General features: G+C 44.9%; 1 protein-coding gene across 7 annotated transcripts in view; it reads left to right on the top strand.

Moving 5' to 3' along the window:
* Nucleotides 1–22,311, top strand: part of BCAS3 (BCAS3 microtubule associated cell migration factor) — a 341,997-nt gene that overhangs the window by 126,990 nt on the left and 192,696 nt on the right. For all 7 annotated transcript variants that reach the window (XR_011699536.1, XM_071575029.1, XM_071575030.1 and 4 more), the window contains exons 17-21: nucleotides 2,200–2,324; nucleotides 3,583–3,748; nucleotides 4,952–5,052; nucleotides 17,692–17,792; nucleotides 21,261–21,457. Coding sequence is in view for 6 of the 7 variants with exons in the window: in XM_071575029.1 (XP_071431130.1) it covers nucleotides 2,200–2,324; nucleotides 3,583–3,748; nucleotides 4,952–5,052; nucleotides 17,692–17,792; nucleotides 21,261–21,457 (690 nt within the window). In the remaining variant the exon portion in view is untranslated. The remainder of the gene's footprint in view (nucleotides 1–2,199; nucleotides 2,325–3,582; nucleotides 3,749–4,951; nucleotides 5,053–17,691; nucleotides 17,793–21,260; nucleotides 21,458–22,311) is intronic.

The following is a 22,311-nucleotide window of genomic DNA, read 5'->3' on the forward strand; positions in this document are numbered from 1 at the left end:
GACAAGATGTAAATAGAATCCAGCTTAGACCCTTTCCTCCAAGGGTGTTTGTGTTTGGTTGAATGCAGGTCTTGGAACTCTGAGAGTGGAGAACCCAACAAAAATGTGTTGTTAAGAGTCCCAGGTTCAATTCTACATCAAGGCTGGAAGGAATTGAAGTCAATTATGTCTCTCTAGAAGTTTACTCCAGTTGTAGCTGAAACAGCATTTATCTCCAATTTTTTTCCCCATTTTCAATTATGATATTAACCTCTGAAAGTTACTTAATAATTTAATAACTACATTAGACTGTGTTGAGTAAAAATTCAGAATGTTAAGAACATTAGAAAGATTCTCTTGTCAGGAGTTTATAAGTGAATGTTGCTGGGCCAGACCTGTGCTCAGAGTGTGCTTTGTGCTGATTGATGAGTGACACTGTCCTGAGCAACCTTCTCCTGCATGAAAAGGGATCATTTATTGATTGGAGATCAGAAAGCACCAAGACTCTAATTAGTGGATACATTTATATTTTAATTTCTGAAGGAATTTTAGTGTGTGGATACTTGGAAGGCAAGAGCTGAAATAGTTCTCAATATACAGTTTGCTTAAAAATACTTTTTCTGTGATGGGTGATTATTTCAAGGGGAAAGGAACCTGTTGTTACTTTTTATGAGCAGCTACTAAACACTTATTAATTAACACAACACCAATTTAAATATCCTGATGTAGATGTTTCTGTGCCACTGCAGGGCAGGTGATGTGTTTGCAGTGAGGAGCTTTTTGGAGCCCAAGTTTCTGACCCAACATCTGCAGGTTCAGCAGTTGGGTATTGAGTGCTTTGTGGTGGGTCAGTCTCAGAGTTACTGACTGTAAATTGCAGTTGCTCTTTTGGGGCATTCCAGCTTTTCCCACACATCCAAGAGCTTCAGGTCTAATCCAAGTCCATGGGAGTTTGAATCTTTCCATGGTCAGTGGGATGGAATTCCTTTAGAAAGAGCTTTTTATTTCAATTTCTGACTGAAACCTGGGACTGTAGCTTTACTCTGTGTGTGATTTATTACTATGTGTCCCTTTTTTTTTTGTATAGATCAACTCTCATTACAGTTATACAACATTTCAGTTGTGTTCTGCTCTTTCAAAGTATTTCTCTGCTGCTTAATTGCATTGCAACACTTGCAGTAATTGGTCTGCACACACATCTGTGCACACACACACCTGTCAGAGTCATCCTCAGAAGATCATTCCTTAAAAACTGAAGGTTGTTTCTCAAAACCAACCAGGTTAATGTGGAGCTGCAATCACAGACTGAAATAGTGTGGAACAATAGTTAGTAGAGGGAACAAGAGGAAATAAATTAGTAGAAGAAAAAAGGAAAGGAGGAAGAGGTAGCAAGAGAAAGAGGCAATATAGAGAAATATAAAATAATTCAATTAAAAAAATGGGAAAGAAGGGAAAGGGGAGAAGCAGAAATCCTGTGTGGACTTCTCAAACAGCTTTTCTCTTAAGGGAAGGATGGAATCCTGGTCTAATCCTTTAGGGAATGGGCAGTGCTGTTTTGTAGGATGCTCTGTACCCACAGGCTCTGTGAGCAGGACCCCCTGCCTGGGTCTCAGCAAAGCAGAATTATAACCCCCCGTGTCTGCTCCATGCACATGGTGGCTTCAGAGAGGGAGGTCTCTTCATGTGCTTTTCCATTATACACTTCCTGGTTTGTTCTAACCTGTAGCTCGTGAGTGTGTCATCTTTGCCCTCCCTGTGTCCTCTGCATGTTGTCCCTCCTGCCCATGTCCCACACTCCCCATGGTTTGGCTGTGCTCAGGTAGAACTGAGCAGCAGTCAGGCTTAGTCCTGACTTCCTTTGGAAAATGCCAGAAAATCCCCCAACCTGGAATGGCTGTCCCAGAGTCTGTATTTTCATTCCCAAAGGATTTAGGATTCCAAGCGCTGTTGTTTCTGTTGAATGCAAATATTCAATACTGGGTCTTTGAAACAGTCCAGTTGTCCATGAGGAGCCAGTGCTGTTCTTCCAGTCAATGAGTTCAGTGATCCAGGGGAATTTGGGACCTATTATTGAGAAACACTGAGCGTCTGTAGATGCTGCTCAGTCTTATGGGAACTGCAGATACCCACCATTTCTGAAGTAAGAAATTAAAATGACTGTAAAGCAAGGGGCATCCTAGTTTTTAACTTGTATAATTCTGGTTTGTTCTCTCTTTAAAGCAAATCCAAACCAGCTCCCCAGATTTCCCCCAGTAAGTCTGTGGGAGGAGAGTTTTGTGTCGCTGCAGTCTTTGGATCCTCAAGGTCGTGGTTTGCAAACAACTCCGGCCTGAAGCGAGAAAAAGGTTGGTATCTTACAAAACTCAAATTGCATTTAAACTTCTATTCTTTATTCTCTCATTTTAGGAGAAGTTCTGAGAAATCAGTGTAGATTTTATTCCTTAAACTCAGTGAGAGTGGAGACTTCTGGGGTGGTGATTCGGTAAATAGGACAATTTACTAGAGATTTTAATTAATGAAATAAATCACTGATCTTTTATTATGACACAGAGACAGAAAATAAACTTTGATAGTTCAATCCACTGTGAGGTAAAGCTGAGACACCTTTGCTAAAACAACTCTACAGGCACGTTTGGGGATTTGCAATTACCTGAACACACCTTGGTGAGAAACTCTGTCCCACCTTCTTTCTTTTTATGAGATATTTGTATTTTTTTTGAAACAAGGGGGAAATTGTGTGGTCTGTACAATTTTCTTTTTGTCCCCCCAGCCCTTTCCCCTCTTTTAACTCACATTTTTTTATTGCAAGAAAAAGACTTAAAAGAATATAGAGCCTCCTGTGTCTGTAACTGTGCTGGTTTAAAGGTAAACTGGCAGGAGAAACAAACCCAACACGAAAGAGACTATGAAGCAGAGTTACAATTTAATAAAAATATTACAATAAATGCAATAACACAAAGAGAAATTGGGTTTAACCCCCAAACCCAGCAGTCTAACCCAGCCCCCTGGGGCACAAACACAGGGGGGTTTGGTGGCCCCTGTGCTGAGCCCCACGTGGTTCCCACGAGTCCAAAGGAAAAGGAAGGGACAAACCTGTTGGTGCAGATGATGGCACAGTCTGGTGGAGAGTGGTGGGCTCCTCCTGGCCAGGGTCTGCTCCTCCTCTGCATCGTATGAGTGGTCCCAGAAGTCCCAGATCCCCTCAGGTTTGGGTGGGAGCCCCCAGTGCCTCCCCCAGGGCAGGGAGTTCCACACTGGGGGATCTGACTCTGGCAGTCAGGGGGGATTTTGGAATCGTTGCTGGCCCCTGAGCAGAGCTGAGCCCTCAGGTGGGTGTGGAGGTGCCAAGGAGTCCCTGCAGGGCAGTTCTCCCAGCTCCTCTGCCAGGCTTCTTTCCCAGCCAGCTCCCAGCCTGAGGGCTCAGCTGTGCCCTGGGCAGCTGCTGCCAATGGGCCATTGGGAACAGTTGCTGGGCAATGGCCCAGAGGGTTTGGAATGCCCAGCTTTGGTCACACCCACACAGGGATAAACTGGCCCCACCTGCTGAACTGGGACAGGAACCATTTTTCTCTGCTGCACTGAGGTTTTCTCTCTGGCAAACAGATCAGTCCAAGCAGTTTGTGGTGGAGTCCCTGTACATCATCAGCTGCTACGGGAGCCTGGTGGAGCACGTGCTGGAGCCACGCCCGCTCAGCACCGCGCCCAAGATCAGCGACGACACCCCCCTGGAGATGCTCACCTGCCCTCGGGCCAGCTGGGCTTTGGTCAGGTACCTCATGCCTTCCTCGTTGCCTCCTTCTTGGCCACAGAGTGGTGGTGATCTTTCTTTTTGAGTGACCTGCATCGCTTGTATTTTTTGTTTTAAAGTTTATGTTAAAAAACTCCTGAAATTTCCCAATGAGGAAAGGGAATCTTGATCAGAAAGTCAAACCTTTTTCCTGTACTTCTGTTAGTGTTTATGTGCCTGAATGGGAACATTGAAATAGTCTTACAGACATGGAGCTACATGAACTGGAACTAACCATCTAAATGCTTCTATAGACATGGAGCTACATGAACTTATTTACAAATTAACAGAGATCCTTTTTAATTGGTGATTTTAAATGATCAAATAGTAATTTACTTTTTCTATAAGGGCTAGAAACAATAATTTTAATAGTGTTGAAGTAGTGAATTCTGTTGTGAGACATGGGGGAGGTTTCCATGCTGGAGCACTGCAAAGAGTTAGGCAAGTCATCCTGGGAGCAGCTGAAGGTAACATTTCCTCAGACAGCTGAAGAAATGATTCCTGACATGTGGAAGAAAGTAAACAAAAATTGATGAGAAAGTGTTGTCAGTGCCTCTGACGTTTTAAAATATTTTCCTATCGATTTTCCTTGGCTCCTGTATTCCTTAGTGCTGCTTATGGCTGGGCTACATTGATCAATGCTTGATTTACCAAGCTATTTAGGAATGGCCCACCCTAATTAAAATTACAACACAGACTTCTGGACCATTATTGTTGAAATGAGTAGGTTGTAATGGAATTGAAAATTCTAATTGGATCAATAGTCCATAACTTTACACAGCTTTATTTTCACAGTTTGTAAATGCTCAATGGCCTTCCAGGATGGGAGCAGTGCTAGTTAACAGAACAAAGAAGTTCCCCAGTTGCTGTTGTGTGTTTATATAACGTCAGCATGACATGCAATGGCCCTAAACATATTTGCCAACTTAATCTAAACCTCCTTCGTGGGTTTTTCTGTGCAATCCTTGCTGCAGTCAACAAACAGGAATTGTCTTTGCCTCACAATGTGCACGATTTGGCCCTGCTGCTCCACTGCCTGTGGTGTCTTGCAGTGTTTGAACAAGCTAATTTAAATAATTACAAACATTTTGTGAGCTTGTATAGATAATTGCATGTGATGACAGAAACACTGATTTACATTCTCTGTATTAGCTTAAATATTAATAGTCTTGTGTTTTACCTCAGAACTCCTCAGTGGAATGAGCTCCAACCACCATTTAATGCAAACCATCCTCTGCTCCTGGCTGCAGATGCTGTGCAGTACTACCAGTATCTTCTGGCTGGCTGTGAGTAGCTGACAACTTCTTGTCTTGTCTGGTGTGCAGAGTGTGACTCTCTGAGCTGGTGTTTCAGCCAGGATTTATTTCAGTGTGTGTTCAGCCCCAGAACAGAACTGTGGTAGTAATGGTAGAGCAGTGGTTGTGATTTGGGGATTTTTTTCACATGAGTCAGAGTTGTGATGCTGTCACACAGCCAGAGTGTGAGTGCTTGGCTGCCTTCAGAGTGAGCCCCACCAGATCCCTGAAGTCCTGGGGGCTTCCTCACCTCGTCCCTGTTCATGCCTTCAGCCCTTTCCTCTCCTGAATTCCATACTTGCTGACAAGTGAGTGCCTCTGCATTTCCCTTTCCCCTGGAAGTCCTGGTTGCTGGGCTGCTTCCAGCCAGAGCCTCAGACAGCTGCTTCCCTCAGGAGCCTTGGCATTGCTTTCAGGGATGGTGCCCACCTGTGTCCTGCCCAGCCACATCATTCCCAGGGAGCCAAAGTGCATGGCATGGCATGGCATGTGCAGAAACATTTATGAGTCTATGTCCATAGATAAATGGGGTGTGTGGGGGAATGAATATATATATATATATAGAGAGAGAGAGAGAGAGATACACCAAAACCCTTGTGTTTTGTACTGGTTTTACAGATAAATGAGTACTTTTGTTAGTTTTTATTTGACAATTTACAAAAGAGAAGACTATTACCAGTGAGCAGCAAGTCTCTGTTTTATCCAGGGCATAGTCAGGATCAAAGTGATGTAACAGCCCAAGTTTCACAAGGGAACAACTCTTGGCATCTGTCAAGGGGCTCATGGGGAAACCAGGCCCTCTGTACAATTGTGGGTGCAGGTTCTGTGCCAGGGCCATTTCAGATGCAGCCCATGGACATGTGGCAGGTTGGGTGTGATGGCATTTTTATGGTTTACTTCTGTATTTGTTGCTGCTAAGTGGTCTTCAAACAGTCTCCAAAACCAGTTTTAATTCACAAGTACAACTTATATTTGTAGCAGTTCACCTGCTTGGGGCAGGTGTCTTCTCCCTCTCACCCTTTCCAGATTCTCTGCTCTGGTTTTAGTTGTCTTTATCATCCATATTGTTTCAGCTATTTCCCCTGCATGCTGTGAAACACAGAAATACAGGAATTATTGTATGGGGCACACAGTTATTACATATGGGCCCAAGAGCACAGGATGCTCCCTGGAGAATTCTGTACATCTTGTGTAAGTGCTTTGTCTGCTTTTTTGTTTCTGTTGGAATTAAAAGCAGTGTATTGCAAAGGCACAGCCCAAACAAAAGCCTTTCTGTGTGTATCCTGTACACAGATCACATCTAAAATCAGGGATGGATGTGGATCACTGTGTATTTCATTAACATTTCATTAGCAGCTCAAATACTACACATTTCAAATGGTTTTGTACTGAAAACTTTTTAAAGGGAAAAGAATGAGGGGTCGCCAAATTCCAACGAAATAATGAACTTTATTTTGAATTATTTAGTATTTGAATTATGCAACTTTTAATTCACATGGCAGGAATTCTTTAAGGTGTGTGTGAAATGCAAAGGAAAAGAGAATAATAAACAGCAGAGACAGAAAAGTATCTGGAGGACTTATTAAAAATGGCAGGGACAGAGAATTCAGATTTATTTAGTATGAAGTTCCTGAAAAACCAGAGTCAGAGCAGGTTTCATGAAGAGCCCACCCAGCCGTTGGGCACTGCTGGCCCAGGCTGTGTCCCTCCTCACCTGCAGCCCCTCCTGTGCTCCAGGCCCTTGCAGTGGCTGAGCAGGGGCTGGGGGAGCTGCCTCTGTCTGCCAGGCAGTGCTAAGAGGAGCCCTGGCGCCGTCTCAGGGTCACTGTTTGTATCTGTCTCCGAGGTGGAACGCAGCAGTTTCTCTCCCTTTCTGTATAGCATTTCTGCCAATTGTTTGGCTCCATTAAGTGTGCAGGGGAAATAAAAGCCTTGAATGACCAAGTCACAAGGGGGTATGGATAGACCCTTTCTTTGTCCACACTCAGAACATTGCATTAGGTCTCATTATCCATTTATAATAAGTGACCTTTGCCCCCCTGGGTCACTGAAAAGTCCTCAGTGTGCTTTTTAGCACAGAGTACCTCTGTCAGCAGCAGGGCAGAACAATGGGCGGCTGCTCGCAGGGCACCTTTCCATGCAGGGCAGCTTTGGTGCCAAAACACAGGGCCAGACTCTTCCTTAGCCTCTGAAAAGGATAAACCAGGCCAGTGACTTCTTGTGCTAAGCAGAGAATATTCTCAAACCCCTGAGTTTGGTTGCTGACACACAGTTCAGCTTTTAATGCCTCTGATGAATCTCGAAGCTGCATTCGCGACTAAGGAAGGAAGGAACAAGGAGCCATTGTTTGAAGGAAGGTTTTGTACAACAAGTGGCCAAGACCTTTATCCCAAGGGTATTTGTAAGTGGATCAGCACAGCTGTTCCCTTGCTTTAGGCTCATGTGGGACATCTGCTGCAGAAACCTGGATCAGTGTGTGTGGTTCGTGCCTACCTGAGCTCGTCGGCTGGGCCAGGGGAGGACGTGGGGGCAGATCTGCACCTTTCTGGGAGTCCATGGCTTGAAAAAGAACTTGCATGTTACATTCCACACCCTGCTGCCTGCAGAAGAGTCAGCATCCTGCTCTGAACTGTTTCAGGCTTTGTGCAATTGGCCAGAGAGAAAACACCCAGCCCTGAGACCACCTCAGCTTCTCCCAGAGCAGATTCCAGACTCCCTGTTGGTGCCATAAGGGTTCATCCCACAAAATCCCGGGCCTGTCACAATCCTCAGGTCCTCAGTGCTGGCTGTTGGGACTCAGATGTTTCTCTCCTACCCTTCTCAGATTTAGTACATAGTGTTTTACCATATTTGTGTCTCTGGTATTCTCTCTTTGCCTGTATCCTGAGCAACTTCTAAATCCAGTCACAACAAAAGAAGGAAATCTAAGTCACACTTTATTCTTCCTAGATGTTTTTCCTATACTGTAAATACCATCATGTGATGGAGTTAGACTGTCCTAACAGACCTGGCAGTGGGAGGAGAGTCATGCAAGGCACTTACATGTGTGCTTAGGAGAGGTTTTGGTGTCCACAGGAGCTTTAAATGGAAAGGACTTGGCTTTCTGCAGAGAATTGCCAAGTTTTGTCATTGTTTCTTCCTTAAATCCTTCTGGCTTCCTGCTGTTTGGTACTGAGGAAACTTCTGGCAGTGTGAACTCCTGAGGGTGCTGTGAGGATGGGCAGGGACACTTTCCACTGGCCCTGGTTGCTCCAGCCTGGCATGTTTGAATCCACAGACACCTCCATGCCACACAATGGAATTGCAATGGAAATGGGTAACTGCGTCACAGCACAAGGTCTCACATCCTTGTTTCATCCTTTTCATTTCCTCTCTTCTTTATCCCTCCACTTGGAATTCACTTTTTCATTGCCCTGGAGGACTGGACATTACTTGCAGTACCTGAAACATGGCCAATTAACACATTAATGAATAAACCCCCAGGAATTAGACCAAAAACTGCCCCAAAAGGGCATTGAATAAACTGAGATCTGATTTCTCTCCTCTGGCTCTGGAAAGGGCACCTTCATGTTCCAGGCAAGAGTTTTGGCTCATCAGGACCAATTTTATGGACACGACCTGCAGTTGTCAAAGTGGGCCAGTGACAAGAATGAATATATTAACTGGTATGCAGTACTCTGACAAATTGCTTACTAAATACATCAAAATTGATTGGGCATTCTGTGTTTAAATTGACAAATGACTGCATTAGGGGAAGGAGGGAAATCCATTAATTACAGCTGCCCTCAACCATAGGAAATGTAATCGTATAAATATAGATTTTGTTAAAACAAAAGTCTGTACTTTACTCCAGTGTTGCTGGTAAGTGTACTTGCACCTCTTTGCTATTAAACCTGCAATAGGAGGTTTTGAAGACAGATCTTTGCTATTGGCTTTTAAATAACCCAAGAGCATTTCTGCTGTGTTAAAAGGAATGATGCAGTGTTTCTGTATCCCGCCCTGACCGCTCCTGGAAATTGTTTCCCCCTCAGAAGAATGGACCTGTAGCCAAGGCTGCTGCTGCCTCATTAATTGTTTATTCTAAATGCAATGTAATTTGTGTTCCAATATGCTGGGATTCAAACCAGTCCTTTGCATTCTCCTTCTTTGTCCCTCTAAGTAATATTTGCAGGGCTGTTACTTATTTCTGAGTAAGAGTTTGCTCTTGAGTTAGGCCTGAAGATGTAATCAGTTTTATAGACTTTGTTAAGGGATTCTTGAAAAGATTAAGGCCTGTATTTATTGCTGCCTTTGACTTTTGGCTGTTACAGCAGATTTTAATTTCTGGACCAACTGCTGCCCATATCTTGTGTTTTACTGAAAGTGGCTTTCATTAGAAGTCCAATTTAGTAACTATTCATTGTCTTCAAAGGGAGGGGGTGAGCCTTTCCCTGCTGTTTGTTTGGGCTAAATGATAACACCATTTATACAGATAATCTCTGTAACTCTGACATCATGTTTGCACTTCCTGCTCCCTCTGAGGAAAGCTGTGCACCCTGGGCAAGACTTCCCCAAGCAGCATTGTGGTTCTTTATGACCTGTTTATATTCCTTTCATACATTCCAGGAATGGAAATAAAAATTACATACATTGAGCTGGTGAATATTGTGGAGAGCAGGAGTGGAGAGTGGATTAACTAACTGTGTGGATATGAGCTGGGGAGACAGATCCTATGGAAACCAAGGCTGGAACCCCAGCCAAGCTGCTGCCCCAGGAGTTCCATTGGGCAGTCACATGAGGAATCTGGTCATTCTGGTGTGCCAGCCCTTCCTTGTGCACAGCAGAGTGTGTGCTGGGCTGGCAGGAGGTGATGAACTGGGGCTGGTAATTACACTTAGTGTTCTCCCTCTATTTCCCTCTTGCATTCTTTTGTGTGGGAGTATTTAACAGTGGATTCGATCCCTCTCACTGGGAATGTGGGTTCTGGTGCATCCCCTGCTCTCTGTGTACCTCTGGTGAGTTGTGTGGTGTTTTTGGGGAGCCCAGAGCTGGCCCTGGTGTGCTCAGTGTCTCTCCCAAGGGAGTTTGGTTTCAGATAGGGGAGCTGATCCCAGCCAGAGCCTGTGCTGTGCCCACAGTTCCTCTGCCATGGAGTTCCAGGTGTTCCAAGCCCGTCTGCTCTTGGCTGGGACAGCTCAGCAGGGCTGTGTCACACGTGGGCTTGGGGAGTTGGAGCTGCCCCTTTGCAGTGTCTTTGCTGGGCTTTCCTGGGTCTGCAGAGTTACCCACCTGAACATAGTCCCATGCTGAAGCACATCCAAGGCCTGCCCTGGAGTGGGGGAAGCCCACCTGAGCTTACCCGAGGAGCTGGGACAAGCCATGGGTTGTGGGGAAGGTTCCAACCTGCCATCATTGTCCTGCACTCACCATGTGAGTGTTGCTCAGGTGCCCTTCCAGCTGTACTTGATGGCACAGGGGAGGGACTTCACAAAATTGTGTGGATTGACTGTTACAGGATTAAAATTGCCAAGTCAGAGTGCCAGAGAATTTATTCTCTACCTTCCTAGTTTGCCATTACTCTCTCTCTCTGCCTCAGATTGCCCCTGGCCAGTGCTGGGCTGGATACAGAGAGCCCTGAACAAGGGTTGTGTTCCACTGGCCATCTCTGCCCAGGAGAGCCCAGCAGAGACCTGGGATGGGGCAGCTCAGCCCACCCCAAACCCTGAGCTGTCCCACACACAGGGAAAGAGGCCCTGAACCCTTTGCATTGTCATGAAATTCTACTTTGCTGTTGCCATGTAATAAAAGAATACATCATACTCTTAAAAGACCTTCCTGGGACTTTCCTTCAAAGGTGTTGTGCAGGTGTCCTGTAAAAATCCATATTCCTGTGGAAAAAAATTCCTTGAAATTTGGAGGAGGACATTTCTCTGCAGAAAAAATGAGCTTCACAATTTCAGAAAATGAGTTTCTGAATTTTATAAAATTAATTTTTAAGTATTTCTCTTGACTCAGGTATTCTCTCAGTATGTTATGTGTAAATATGAGTATCTATGTAAACTTATAAGTGGTGCAGGTAAAATAGGCAGTAGAAGAATTTTGGTGATCTAAAATTTAGAATTTTTTACTGCATTTAAACCTGTTGCAGATCTGAAATATATATGCTAGAAATTTATATATATTTTTTATGAGTACAGTTACAGAATTCCCAGTGGAACTGATTCCAAGTAAGCACCTTTCTTACAGAATTGTTACATGTATTTAGGGTTCTCTGGCAGTATCACAAACAGTGAAAAAGAGAATTTTCAGGTTTGCTTCTTACACTTGGAGGTGTAAGAGATTCCAGGCTTTTCCAGGAAAGGTGTTTCTAGTGAAATAAGAGTTCATGCTATTTTTTAAGGGTAAATTATGTTTGCCTAAAACTGTAACCTGCCCTTTCTGCTCCCTCAGGACCCAGGGTGAGTCCACAATTTAATTTCTGACTGAGCATGGAGTGATTGGGGTAAGCAGGGGCAGGGCAGGTGTCGGGTGCTGAAGTTGCTGCATGTGAGCTGTGCAGTCAGTCCCAAACATGCCTGAGCCACCGTTGGCACCTGTGAGATCAGGTGGGCAGAGAGGAGCCCTGTGAGGTGCTGTGGGTGCTGGGCAGGTGTGTGTGAGGGGGGTGATACAGAGACACCCCTGGGCACGCGCGTGGCTCCGGCAGCTAATCCGAGTTTTATAAACTCCCCTCTGCTCGGGGGTGGAAACGCTTGCAGATGTGTACAAACAACAATAATGAAGGAGGGCACATGCTGAAATGGTTCTTTAGAGTTCTCCCAGGGGCATCTGGAACTCCTTAGGGCGGGCCCCGTGGGCACACAGGGGTCAGTTTTCAAAGCACCGCGCGGGGCTGGGCCGCGCGACTCCCATCGGCACTAATGGGAGTCAAACGGGCAAATCCCCACGCACCGCTTTGAAAATTTACTACTAAGCCTCTTGACTTCTCACTACATACTTTGATTGTAACAGTAATCCATGGTTAACATAATTTTGCCGACAATAATGTCAAACATACTTTTGAAGTCAGTGAATTATAGAAATAGTTACCTCTCCTGTAATTCCTTAAAGATGGCCATGGGATGGGTTTCGCCGGGGGTTCGTGCGGTTGGAATTGTTCCTTAACTCAGGGGTAAGTATTTAAGTTCTCCTTTGGTGCAGAACTGATTGTGTGCTCACTGGCTGAGCTGTTGAAGGGCCTTGAGGTGCTCTGGACTGTGGGTAACACCAGGTTCTAGCTCTGCCCAGCTTAAAAGTTCATCAAGCTTGACTGGTTTCCTAAGGGAACTTTAGAGATTAAGCTGGAATTGGGCACAGGGAATACAGACCAGTCTTGCGGTACAAACACGAGTAATGGTGAGGCCTAAACACAATCAGCACCTTTGTGGGGAAGAAAAATCCCCCCAGACCAGTGTTAGTCAGGAGGAAGTAAAGCAGTGGTCAAAACTGGGAAAATACAAGGAGAATTCATGTCCTGATTACAGACCTACCTATTTGTTCAGTAAAATTGCTGATACAGAGAATGGATGGTCCACAAAGCACCAAGAAACTATGCAAGACACAAATAATGAATGAATAAAGCTCCAGTCAGTTGGTGGTGTGAAAATAACTCTTGACCAAACTACTTTAGAGGGCTTTTTTGGCTTAATTTTATGATATTGATGTATTTAAGACTCTCAAAAAGTCCTTACAGAAGCAAAAGTGAGTGAGGAGAAGTAAAAGAAGGGGTAAAAGAAGGTGTTTGGGATAAAAGATGGTGTTTTAATTTGCCTGCCATGCTCCTGCAGAAGTTTACAAGCTGAAACCAGAACTTGGTTCAGTAACACACAGCCATAAGTGAAAATGCAGAGAGCACATGAGCAGACTACAAGCAGTTCACTGAAACATGGCTGGGAGCATTGGAAATGAAAATCTGATCTTGTCTCTCTTGTCAAACTCCAGCAGAGGCAGAGCAGGCACCAAGCACCAACTCCTTGGCTCAAACTCACCGAGGGGTCCTTGGATGGGAACTCCATGGCACACCCAGCTGTGGGACACCAAACCCCCCTCTGACAGCAGGGAGGTCACATCTGTAAGGGGGGGACAAGGTGGGTTTGGGGGGCTGCCTGCAGACCTAACCCAGCCCCGCCACACCACCCCTGTCGTGGTGTCACTAAAGCACCGCTCGTTCCACCAGGAGCAGCAGGTCAGTCATTCCAGCTGGGCAGCTGGATTGTAAGGGAAGAACTCCTGGAGCTTGTTGACAAGCCTGTGATTACCTCAGGTCTGGAAACCACCTATGGTTGTTTCAGTTGTAACTGGGGAAGCGCAGGAAAAGGTCCAGATCAGGTGTTTGGGTGGGATTTGTACCAAACCAAGGACATGTTATTTTTATCCTGCAGGCTGGATGGACTAGCTAAGAGTACCTGGGCCCGTTTCTACTGGATTTTAGGAATTTATTTCAAATTAAAGTATGTGTTTAACTGGAATAAAGGCAACTCTGGGGGTGTCTGCAGGCACGTGCACCAAACAAATAGGCTTTATAGTCCTCAAATGGCTTTGTTTGCTCCTAATTTGGACAAACATCCAGCCCTTGAAGAAGAGCACATTGGGAATTTCATATATATAACTCTCAATTAAACTGAATTGTGCAAAGCTTATTTATATAAATGAGAAAATTAAAACCTTTTGGTTCGAGAAGTACACAAAACTAAGCCAAACTAATGATTTATTGTTCCCAAATTAAAGCCATAAGTGCAGGCACTACAATTGAGCTGTAGTGCTTCTTTGTTCCAACACTTTTGTGCTGCTGAAAGATGACAATTTAGGATCTTTGAATGAAGATTTGTCTTAGCTCTAGGTATTTATTGTGTAATTGACCCATCTATGAACAAACCCACTGCATGTTCATTCCAATATTCCTCAAATGTGTGTACTTGTCTGAGTCTTGCTCATGTGTCAGAAATGTCTATGCAAATTACTTGAGATTAATACAAATTGTTTGTTTTCTTTACTTGTCACTAAATATCACAGAGAAGTTTCGAAACAATGGAGGTTTTTTTTCATATTAATCATGGAACTGTGTGAATCAGATCCAGAGAATTCCAGAGAAAAATCAGCTCTGCTGTATTTCAACCTCTGCTTTGGCTTGTGTTGAAATTCGTGTCCCCACAGTCCCTTCTGTGCAGTTTTCCTGGCACTGACAATTATCACACAAATAACTTCACTTGGAATGTGTTTTTTTTCAGACCCTTCCTGCAGTGCAGGGCTAAGATCAGTCCTGCACTGCAGGGAAGGGAGTCTGCAAGCTTTAAAAAGGTGCCTTGGGTTATGGGTGAGCACCTGCACCGTGGATTTTGAGGTGGAGAATGAGGTGAGTGTTGCAGTCGTGAAAGGAGATGGAGAGCAACAGTTTACACTGAGATTCTGTGTTAATTTGGGTAAAAGTGGAGTGATTCAGCAGAGCTGGTCAGGAAAATATTCCAGATTTAGATGGACATCACTCCTCACTTGAAGGAGGACAGAGGTTAAAGGTGCTGCTGTTCTTTATGAGCAGCTCCAAGTTGCTTTTTGCCTCTTGTCAAATATTTATGATAAAACTCTGATTTTTGCTGCAGGTACCAGGCCAGTTTCTCAGAAATGCCCTTAAATTCTTATTTTTAGATTTATTTGCCTCTATAAGCAGACTTCAGAAACTTGTGACCTGTCACACTGCAGAGACAGAAGTTCTATGTTCTAATTCTCACCTTAGATTTTTAATCAACACTCATTTTCATTGTACTTTCTCTCTTCATGTTTGTGTATTTCTCAATTAAACAGACTCAGTTGCATTCTGATATTTGATATCCAGGTGTTCCAGGTGTTGGTGTACAAAAAAGAAAAGGTTAAAAATTGGCAAAGCTCAGAGGCAAAGCATTGAACTGATTATTTTAGGAAGGCACAAACCACCTGCAATTGCCAGTAAAATATCTCTATTTGTGACTTTTCCAATGAAAGAGAATTACAGCAATGCCAGAAAAAACACTGCTTGCTACAAAGCTTTGGAAGAGCTGAGATTTAATTATTTGCTATCCTGCATGGTGGCAAAATTCTTGGGAAATTGGAAAAAATTCTGTGTTACAGCAGAAGAAAAGCCTCACTGGTGGGTGAGAGGCTGCTGAAATTTCCAGTGTGAATTCAGATTTTCAAGGAATTAAGCTGGAAGACAGAAGATTATTTTTGAGCTCAAATTCCTGGAAATGTCCCTGTGGGCTTAAATTAATCTTGTTTTGGAAGGTGTTACTGATGTGAGGTGTGTGTGTGACCCAGAAACGAGGGAGGAAAGGGCTTGCCTTTTTAGACCATATTTGTTCCTGTGACTTCAAGGGCATTTTGAAAACTTGCACGAAAATGACCATATGGATATGTGTAATAAGCAGCACAGGGATGGCAGATCTCCAGCAGGGATCACTTGTCTTACAGAGTCCGTGTCCCAGCACACTGGGAATGGTGGGAGCAGGGACTGGGATGGGTGTGATGGATCCTGCTCTCCTGCCCAGCCTCTCTGAATGCTGTTCCTGTCAGAGGTGTGGGGCAGAAACTCTGGCTTATTAACCAGCCAAATAAATTCCTGAGGGCTGACCCCAGCTGAGGCTTTATCAGTGCTGCCCTGCTGGTGAACTCCAGGGCAGAGCTTTTCCCTGGAATTCAGCATGTCGTCACTTCGTGTGGAAAGAGTTAACGCTGCACTCGGGAGCTGCACAGAGACACAAGCCCTGTGCAAGGCTGGGATTCCTCAGGAAAAGACTTGCAGTGTAGCATCAAAGCTCATCAGCTTTTTAGGTGCTTTTTATAATTTCTTCCTCACTGTAAAGCTGTCTTGAATCTCCAGTAAAATATTCTTGAATCTCCAGTAAAATATTCTTGAATCTCCAGTAAAATATGAAAGTATTCCACGAGGGAGGAACACAGTGAGCAAACAGGGGGGATGCTGCTGCTTCCTTAATCTTGACAGCTCTAGTGATTGCCCCTGGGATAGAAAGAACAAAACAAAATTCAGAACAGTCCATAAAGATTCCCGTTGGTTTGAAAGCAAAACCATCTGCTGGAGCCTCAAAGAGTCTGGTGGGGAGTCCAATAACAGGAATGGCTGCAGCTGGTCAGCTGTGTCCTCTGAAACAGGCAGGAGGATTTAGTAAAGGGAGCCCAGGGGTGGGAACATCAGGGCAAGAGCAAGATGTGCCACAGTAAGGGTTTGTTGGTCTGGTCTCAGATGTGGAGCTTTAAGGAAGAATTGTGGGTGTTGTGGTTTCTTATGTGTTCCTGGGAATCCTCAGGTGTTTGTGGCCCAGGAAGGTGCATCTCCTGGGGTGAGTTTGGTATGGACTAGACAGACACATCCCTAAGGTACTGAGTGAGGTCTGTGCCAGCTGCAGTGAAGCACATGAAGGCAGTTTCTGTCTTACCTGAGAACTGATGAAGAGTGACTGCTGTACCAGGGGCTGTGTGTGCACAGGCACAGATTGTGGGGATTTCAGCAAGCATGGCAGGTCATGGAATCAGGGAATGGTTTGGATTGGGACATTAAAGTCGTCTATTCCCCCCCCTGCCATGGACAGGGACACCTTCCACCAGCCCAGGCTGCTCCAGCCTGGCCTTGGACACTCCCAGGGATGGGGCAGTGGCAGCTTCTCTGGGCAGCCTGTGTCAGGGCCTGCCCACCCTCACAGGGGAGGATTTTTCCCAATATTTAATGTCTGGTATCCCATGGGAAAAACTTGGTGCTTTGTCAAAGAACCATGGAATCATTAAGGTTGGAAAGAATCTCCAAAGCCATCAAGTGAACCTTTGGCTGGACACCCCTGTGCCCACTGAGCCACACTGGGAAGTGCCACCTCTGCTTGTGTTTTGGACACTCCAAGGGATGGGATTCCACCACCTCCCTGGGCAGCCCCTTCCAATGCTTGGCCACTCCTTCAGTGAAGGAATTCTTCCTAATACCCAACCTGAACCCCCCTTGTAATGCTGTGTGTGGCACTCTGAATAATTCTGAAATAAGGCAGGCCTTGAGCCAAATTTGGTACGTTGCAGGTTTGAGAATAAGGACACTCTGCCATCCAGAGGTGTGAGAAATGACTCCATAGCTTTGGTACCCACTTACACAAGCAGGAGGAATTCCCTTTATTCCATACTGTGCATGGATTTATGCAGATTTATGTTTACATTCTTTACTTATGGGTACAATTGTGTCTGCTATTAGAACTTCAGTTATTGGGGGGTTCCAACATGCCTCTAAACATTTGTGGTGGTTGGAATATTGACTCATAAGGGGTGACCCTGCAATAATACAGGTTTTTAAAGTTAATTTCCAAAACTTTGAGTGATTTTTAAATTGTGTGAATATAAAAATACTGAAGGTAAAAAGAAGAGCCATTATCCCAGTGGCTGTATGGATGCATCCAAGTCGAAGAACAGGAATTTTTTATCCCTTTTGATGTCAATATTTGAGTTCTCTCTGTGCTTCTAGAAAATCCGTTGTCATGGATATTAGGAAAATATATACCAATAACTTACTGAAAAAATTCCTACATAATTCATTTATTAATTGCTATATAATTAATCTGATTTTTCTGGGGGTTTTGTCCTCTTTTTCAGTGGTCCCACCGGGGAGCCCTGGGCCCATCACCCGGCACGAGTCCTACGACAGCTTGGCATCCGACCACAGCGGGCAGGAGGATGAGGAGTGGCTGTCCCAGGTACTCTGGGGGGGTGTTCCCCTTCAGGAAAATAGGAACAGTAGCCACAGGCAGTAAATTCAACACCTTTCCTCAAAATGGGGAGGGAGCTCCCTGTAGCTGTGGATGTTGCTGTGTGTAAAACTCACTTCGCCTGGTGTGAGTTTGGTGGTCTCTGTTTCAAACAAATCAGATAAAAGCCCGATAAAGCCCCATCACTGCTGGCACAGTCACATCCTTGGGAAGCTCAGGATGAGGTGAGAAGTGGAGCTGCCAACAGCACGTTGCCTCTCTCCCTCTCTCTCCTGCCAGACAAGAGTAAAGGAGGTTGGCTTGGCACAGTGACGGTGCCTTTGGGTGGTGAGCTGGGCTGTACCCCCTGCATGTCACCATAGGAGGGGCAGATTAGCTGGTTTGCTTCCTTCCTCCTCTGGTTATCAGCCACTGCATTGCCTACTGATAATTCCTGTGACTTATGGCAAGATAGAAATACTGTATTGCTTTAAAAGCATCGTGGAATACTTTTATTTGAGGTCACATCTTTGTATTCTTATCCATTCTTGCTTTGTCTCAGTCAGTGAAGCTTCTCTTTAAGAACTCAGTAAATACTTGGCCATTTGGCTCAAAACAGAAGTTCAGTTTAAGAATGTAGGTCATGAATAATACACTGAGAATTAGTTCCTGTTAGAAATAAAAGGTTAGAGCTAAATAAATAAATAAAATTTACAAATGCTGTGGGTTTGCCAAAGTAATTACAAGGTACCTGATCCATGGAATTCATCCTGACAAATTAGGTGGGTTTCCTTTGGTTTAAGAACAATGTTGTTATGGGAGTGATGCATTAAATGTGTTGCTGGGGTGTATGGCATAAATATGAAATATTCATGAATGGGATTTGCTTCTCCCACTGGTGAATAAATCATACACAGCTTTTCCCTAAAATGAGAGGTTAGGCTTCCACATGGGCCTGTCCAGGAGCACATTCAGTGGGGAATCCTGCCATGGGAATCCACTTGCCTGGCCTGAGGTTTCAGCTGTGGCTGCACGTTGGGATCTCGTTTGGTTTTGCCGTGTCTGATTTCTCAGGGCATAAAGATGGTGAAAATACTCACTTGGGGTCCTCAGCAGGCATTTTGTCACTGAGCTCCCTGGGACTTCACCTGTGGGTCTCCACCTCTCCAGTACCCTTTGGAGAGATGTGCTTATTTGACTCTTCTGGTGACTTTGTGTTATAGTGGGAAACCTCAGGAAAAAGAGATTAAGGTAAATCTCCCTATGGGTGTTTGTTTGTTTCTTTATTCCTAATTCTTGGAAGATACAAAGTATCCCTGGAACTTCAGACTGCTTGAACTTCATCACACCCACCCCCCTAGCACAGTAGATACATTTACAAGAAAAACAAACTCCCAGTTGATGTCACAGAAGGCAGATAATGGCGAGGATGCTTCTGGAACGTTTGGGTTTGCCGAGGGAAGGAGCAGGGATGGCCCTCGGAGCGCGGAGACGCTGCCGATCTCTGAACAAGCCACTTCGGATTAAGCCTGAAGTGCAAGTGTGTTTTTCAGAATTAAAGTGTTGTTATCAACAGTAACAGCACACAGTGAAAAAACAGCGCCCTTCACTTCAGCTTTTCAATTAGAACAGTGGGTAATGTGTGCTGTCAGTGGGAAGTAGCTACAATATGTTTGTCCTGCACACAACAGGAGAGCGAGCAGGAACATCTGGCTGTAGCCTCAGTGAAATTGCAGAGGCATCTGTTTACCTCTCGGCTCTGTGACACTGATGGTTTCAAGCTTAAAATATACAGATTACTTTATCTGTGGCCTAATTTACACTGCTACATAAAAGCTACTTGCCTCAGAAAGGGCTGCAGCCAAGCTGGGTGAGGCTGAGAGAAAGGCAGAGATGGAAACGGGGCTGCAGGAGTGTGGTTGTTGTCTTGCATCAGCAGAGAGCCTCCAACATCCAGGGTTTAAAACTGCCCCTTAAAGCTTGAGAATCACTGCTAGTGTACATCTGCTGATAGGTGTACAAGATCTGTTTCCATGAATTTCCTCACTGAGTTGCATTTCTGCTGTGAAGCTGCTAGTTGTTTTTGCAGAATTGGTAGGAATTGAATAGTCTGGTGTTTTTCATCTTAAAGGTATGAGTTCACCAGAGCTTAATAGTTTAATTTTATGTTTGCTTTTCCTCATCTTAAAACACATTTTTTATTTTGCTGTTGTTTTGTATGATTTTTCCAGCCTTAATGACTCTATTCTATGATTGCACAAGCTCTTACTTCACCCTTTTATTGACAAGGCCCAATTTTCCTGAACATCTACATTCCCAGCAATGTTACCATCTTAAATTTTCATGGTTGTTTGACAGTAAGTTGCCTTATTTAAGAGTTTGCCAGAATTGCTGCTCATCAGGTTCACAGTTATCAGTGAGAAAAGACATTTTTAAAATATTTTGGATGCTTCATTTACTGAACTAACTTATTTTTTCATAAGTTCATATCCAGACTCTCACAGGGAGCAAGTACCTAGAGGAAAACCTGAATATTTGAAATTACTGTCACACACACCACAGGAATCCTCTGTACTTTTTGAAACCAGCCTTGGAGCTGTGCAGCTTCTGTGTCTGTCTGTACCAACACATACAGACAGTAAATACCTCAAATACACCTATTATACAATAGTGGGAGGTTGTTCCTTGCCCACAAACACCCTGTCTCTGGTTGAATTGTCGGAATTGTGGTTAAATGGCTGTATTTGTGTGTAGCTGCCCTTCCAAGCCCCGTGTTTGTGTTCCATGTGCACAGGGATGGGCCTGACCCCGGCTCGTCCCGGGGCGCTCCCATCGCTCTCACTTACAAACCTCCTGCTTCCCAGCAAGATGCTCCGTGCCAGCCACCTCCTCACGGTGCCAGCAGGCATTAGGAGCTCTGATCTGAGATGCAGCTCACACTGTCTGTGGGAAACGGTGCTGTTAAAGGTGTGAACTTCCAGCAAGCAGCTGGAACGAGAGTTCTGAAAGAGCATCCCTTGCCCTGGGCAGGATGGAGTTTTCTCTGTCCACTCCATGCACATTAATGCAGAAATGTGTCCCCCTGTTGGTTACACCACAAGGGCAGCTTCATAGTGTTCAAGTTAGAGCACATATTTCATCTTGGCAAGGGGAGGAATGAACGGGATCAAATGAGGTGATGGCCAGGATGGAGTGTTGGTCTTCAGAACAGTTGAAGGACTGGGGTTCAGTGTCCTTGTGCTGGTGGTTCATGGACTTTCCAGGCTCTGCCAGAAGCTTTTGGCTTTGGCTGAAGCATCCCTTTTCTAGCAAAGATATTCCAAACTTTCCCTTGTTAAACATTCCTCCAACTGGAGGCTCAGAGCACCCTTTCCATGGAGCAGGGCCGAGTTCTGGGGCTTCGGCGTGCTGAGGGAGCCGCTCCTCACACGGAACTGCAGCTTTGTGCTCATCATTTCCCACATTCCCTTCCCACAGGTCGAAATAGTGACTCACACGGGGCCTCATCGCCGTCTGTGGATGGGCCCACAGTTCCAGTTCAAAACCATCCACCCCTCGGGCCAGACCACCGTCATCTCCTCCAGCTCGTCGGTGCTGCAGTCGCACGGCCCCAGCGACACCCCCCAGCCGCTGCTCGACTTCGACACCGACGATCTCGATCTCAACAGTCTCAGGTAAAACAAACCCAACTTCCAAGCTGTTTCACATTTGTTGTGTGAATAACTTGCCTCCTGCTTAAACGGGGCCATCTGTGCAGGATGTGTCATAGTTTTCACCAGGCTTGTCTTAGAAGAGCCTGTGACTCACCAACAATAAAAATCCATACAGGACAAGCAGCTCAGATTCCTTTTGCTGCCCCTCCTTGGGCACATGACAGGGAAAGACAGGATGAGGTCTGGTGGCCTTGCTCAGCATCCTCTAATAAGTTCATTGTCTCAGACATGAGTGGGAGCTTTATCCATGGATTTAGAGCTGACTGTCAGTGGTCAGTGTGTTGGAACAGTAAGTGGACTTCTGGAATGTTTTGTTCCTCCTCCCTGTTGTTTTGTTGGGGTTTTTTTCTCCCTTCTTTTGCTTCCTTCCCTGTAATTCTTTTTCATGTATTTAATTCATCTGGGTTTGGGCACTGGCTGGTTTGGAGTTGGGGGCAGGGGTTGGGCCTAGGGAAGGGAAGCAAGGAGAGTGAAGGTAACTGTGGGTTTATATTCACTGGTGGTTTGCAGAAGAGCTTTATGTGTTTGTGTCCTGCCCAGTAACTCCAGATTTAACAACTTTCCATGCTTCTGACTGTGCATGTGATTTGAAGTCCAAAGTTCTGTGGTAGGGACTTGGATTGCTTGGGACTCTGTCTGAAACTCTTAGCAGTGAAATAGGAGAGATGGGTAATATGACTAATCCCATTAAGACTGGGCAGATTGTCCTTGGACAGGACGTCCATGAGTTTGAAGTGTGTGATTTCTCCTTGTGTAATCACTGCCACGAGTAAGGATATAGCTGTCAAATATATTTTTTAAATTGTATATATGTG

Source organism: Pithys albifrons, chromosome 21, assembly GCF_047495875.1.
Source record: "Pithys albifrons albifrons isolate INPA30051 chromosome 21, PitAlb_v1, whole genome shotgun sequence".
In the NCBI taxonomy this organism is placed as follows: domain Eukaryota; kingdom Metazoa; phylum Chordata; class Aves; order Passeriformes; family Thamnophilidae; genus Pithys; species Pithys albifrons.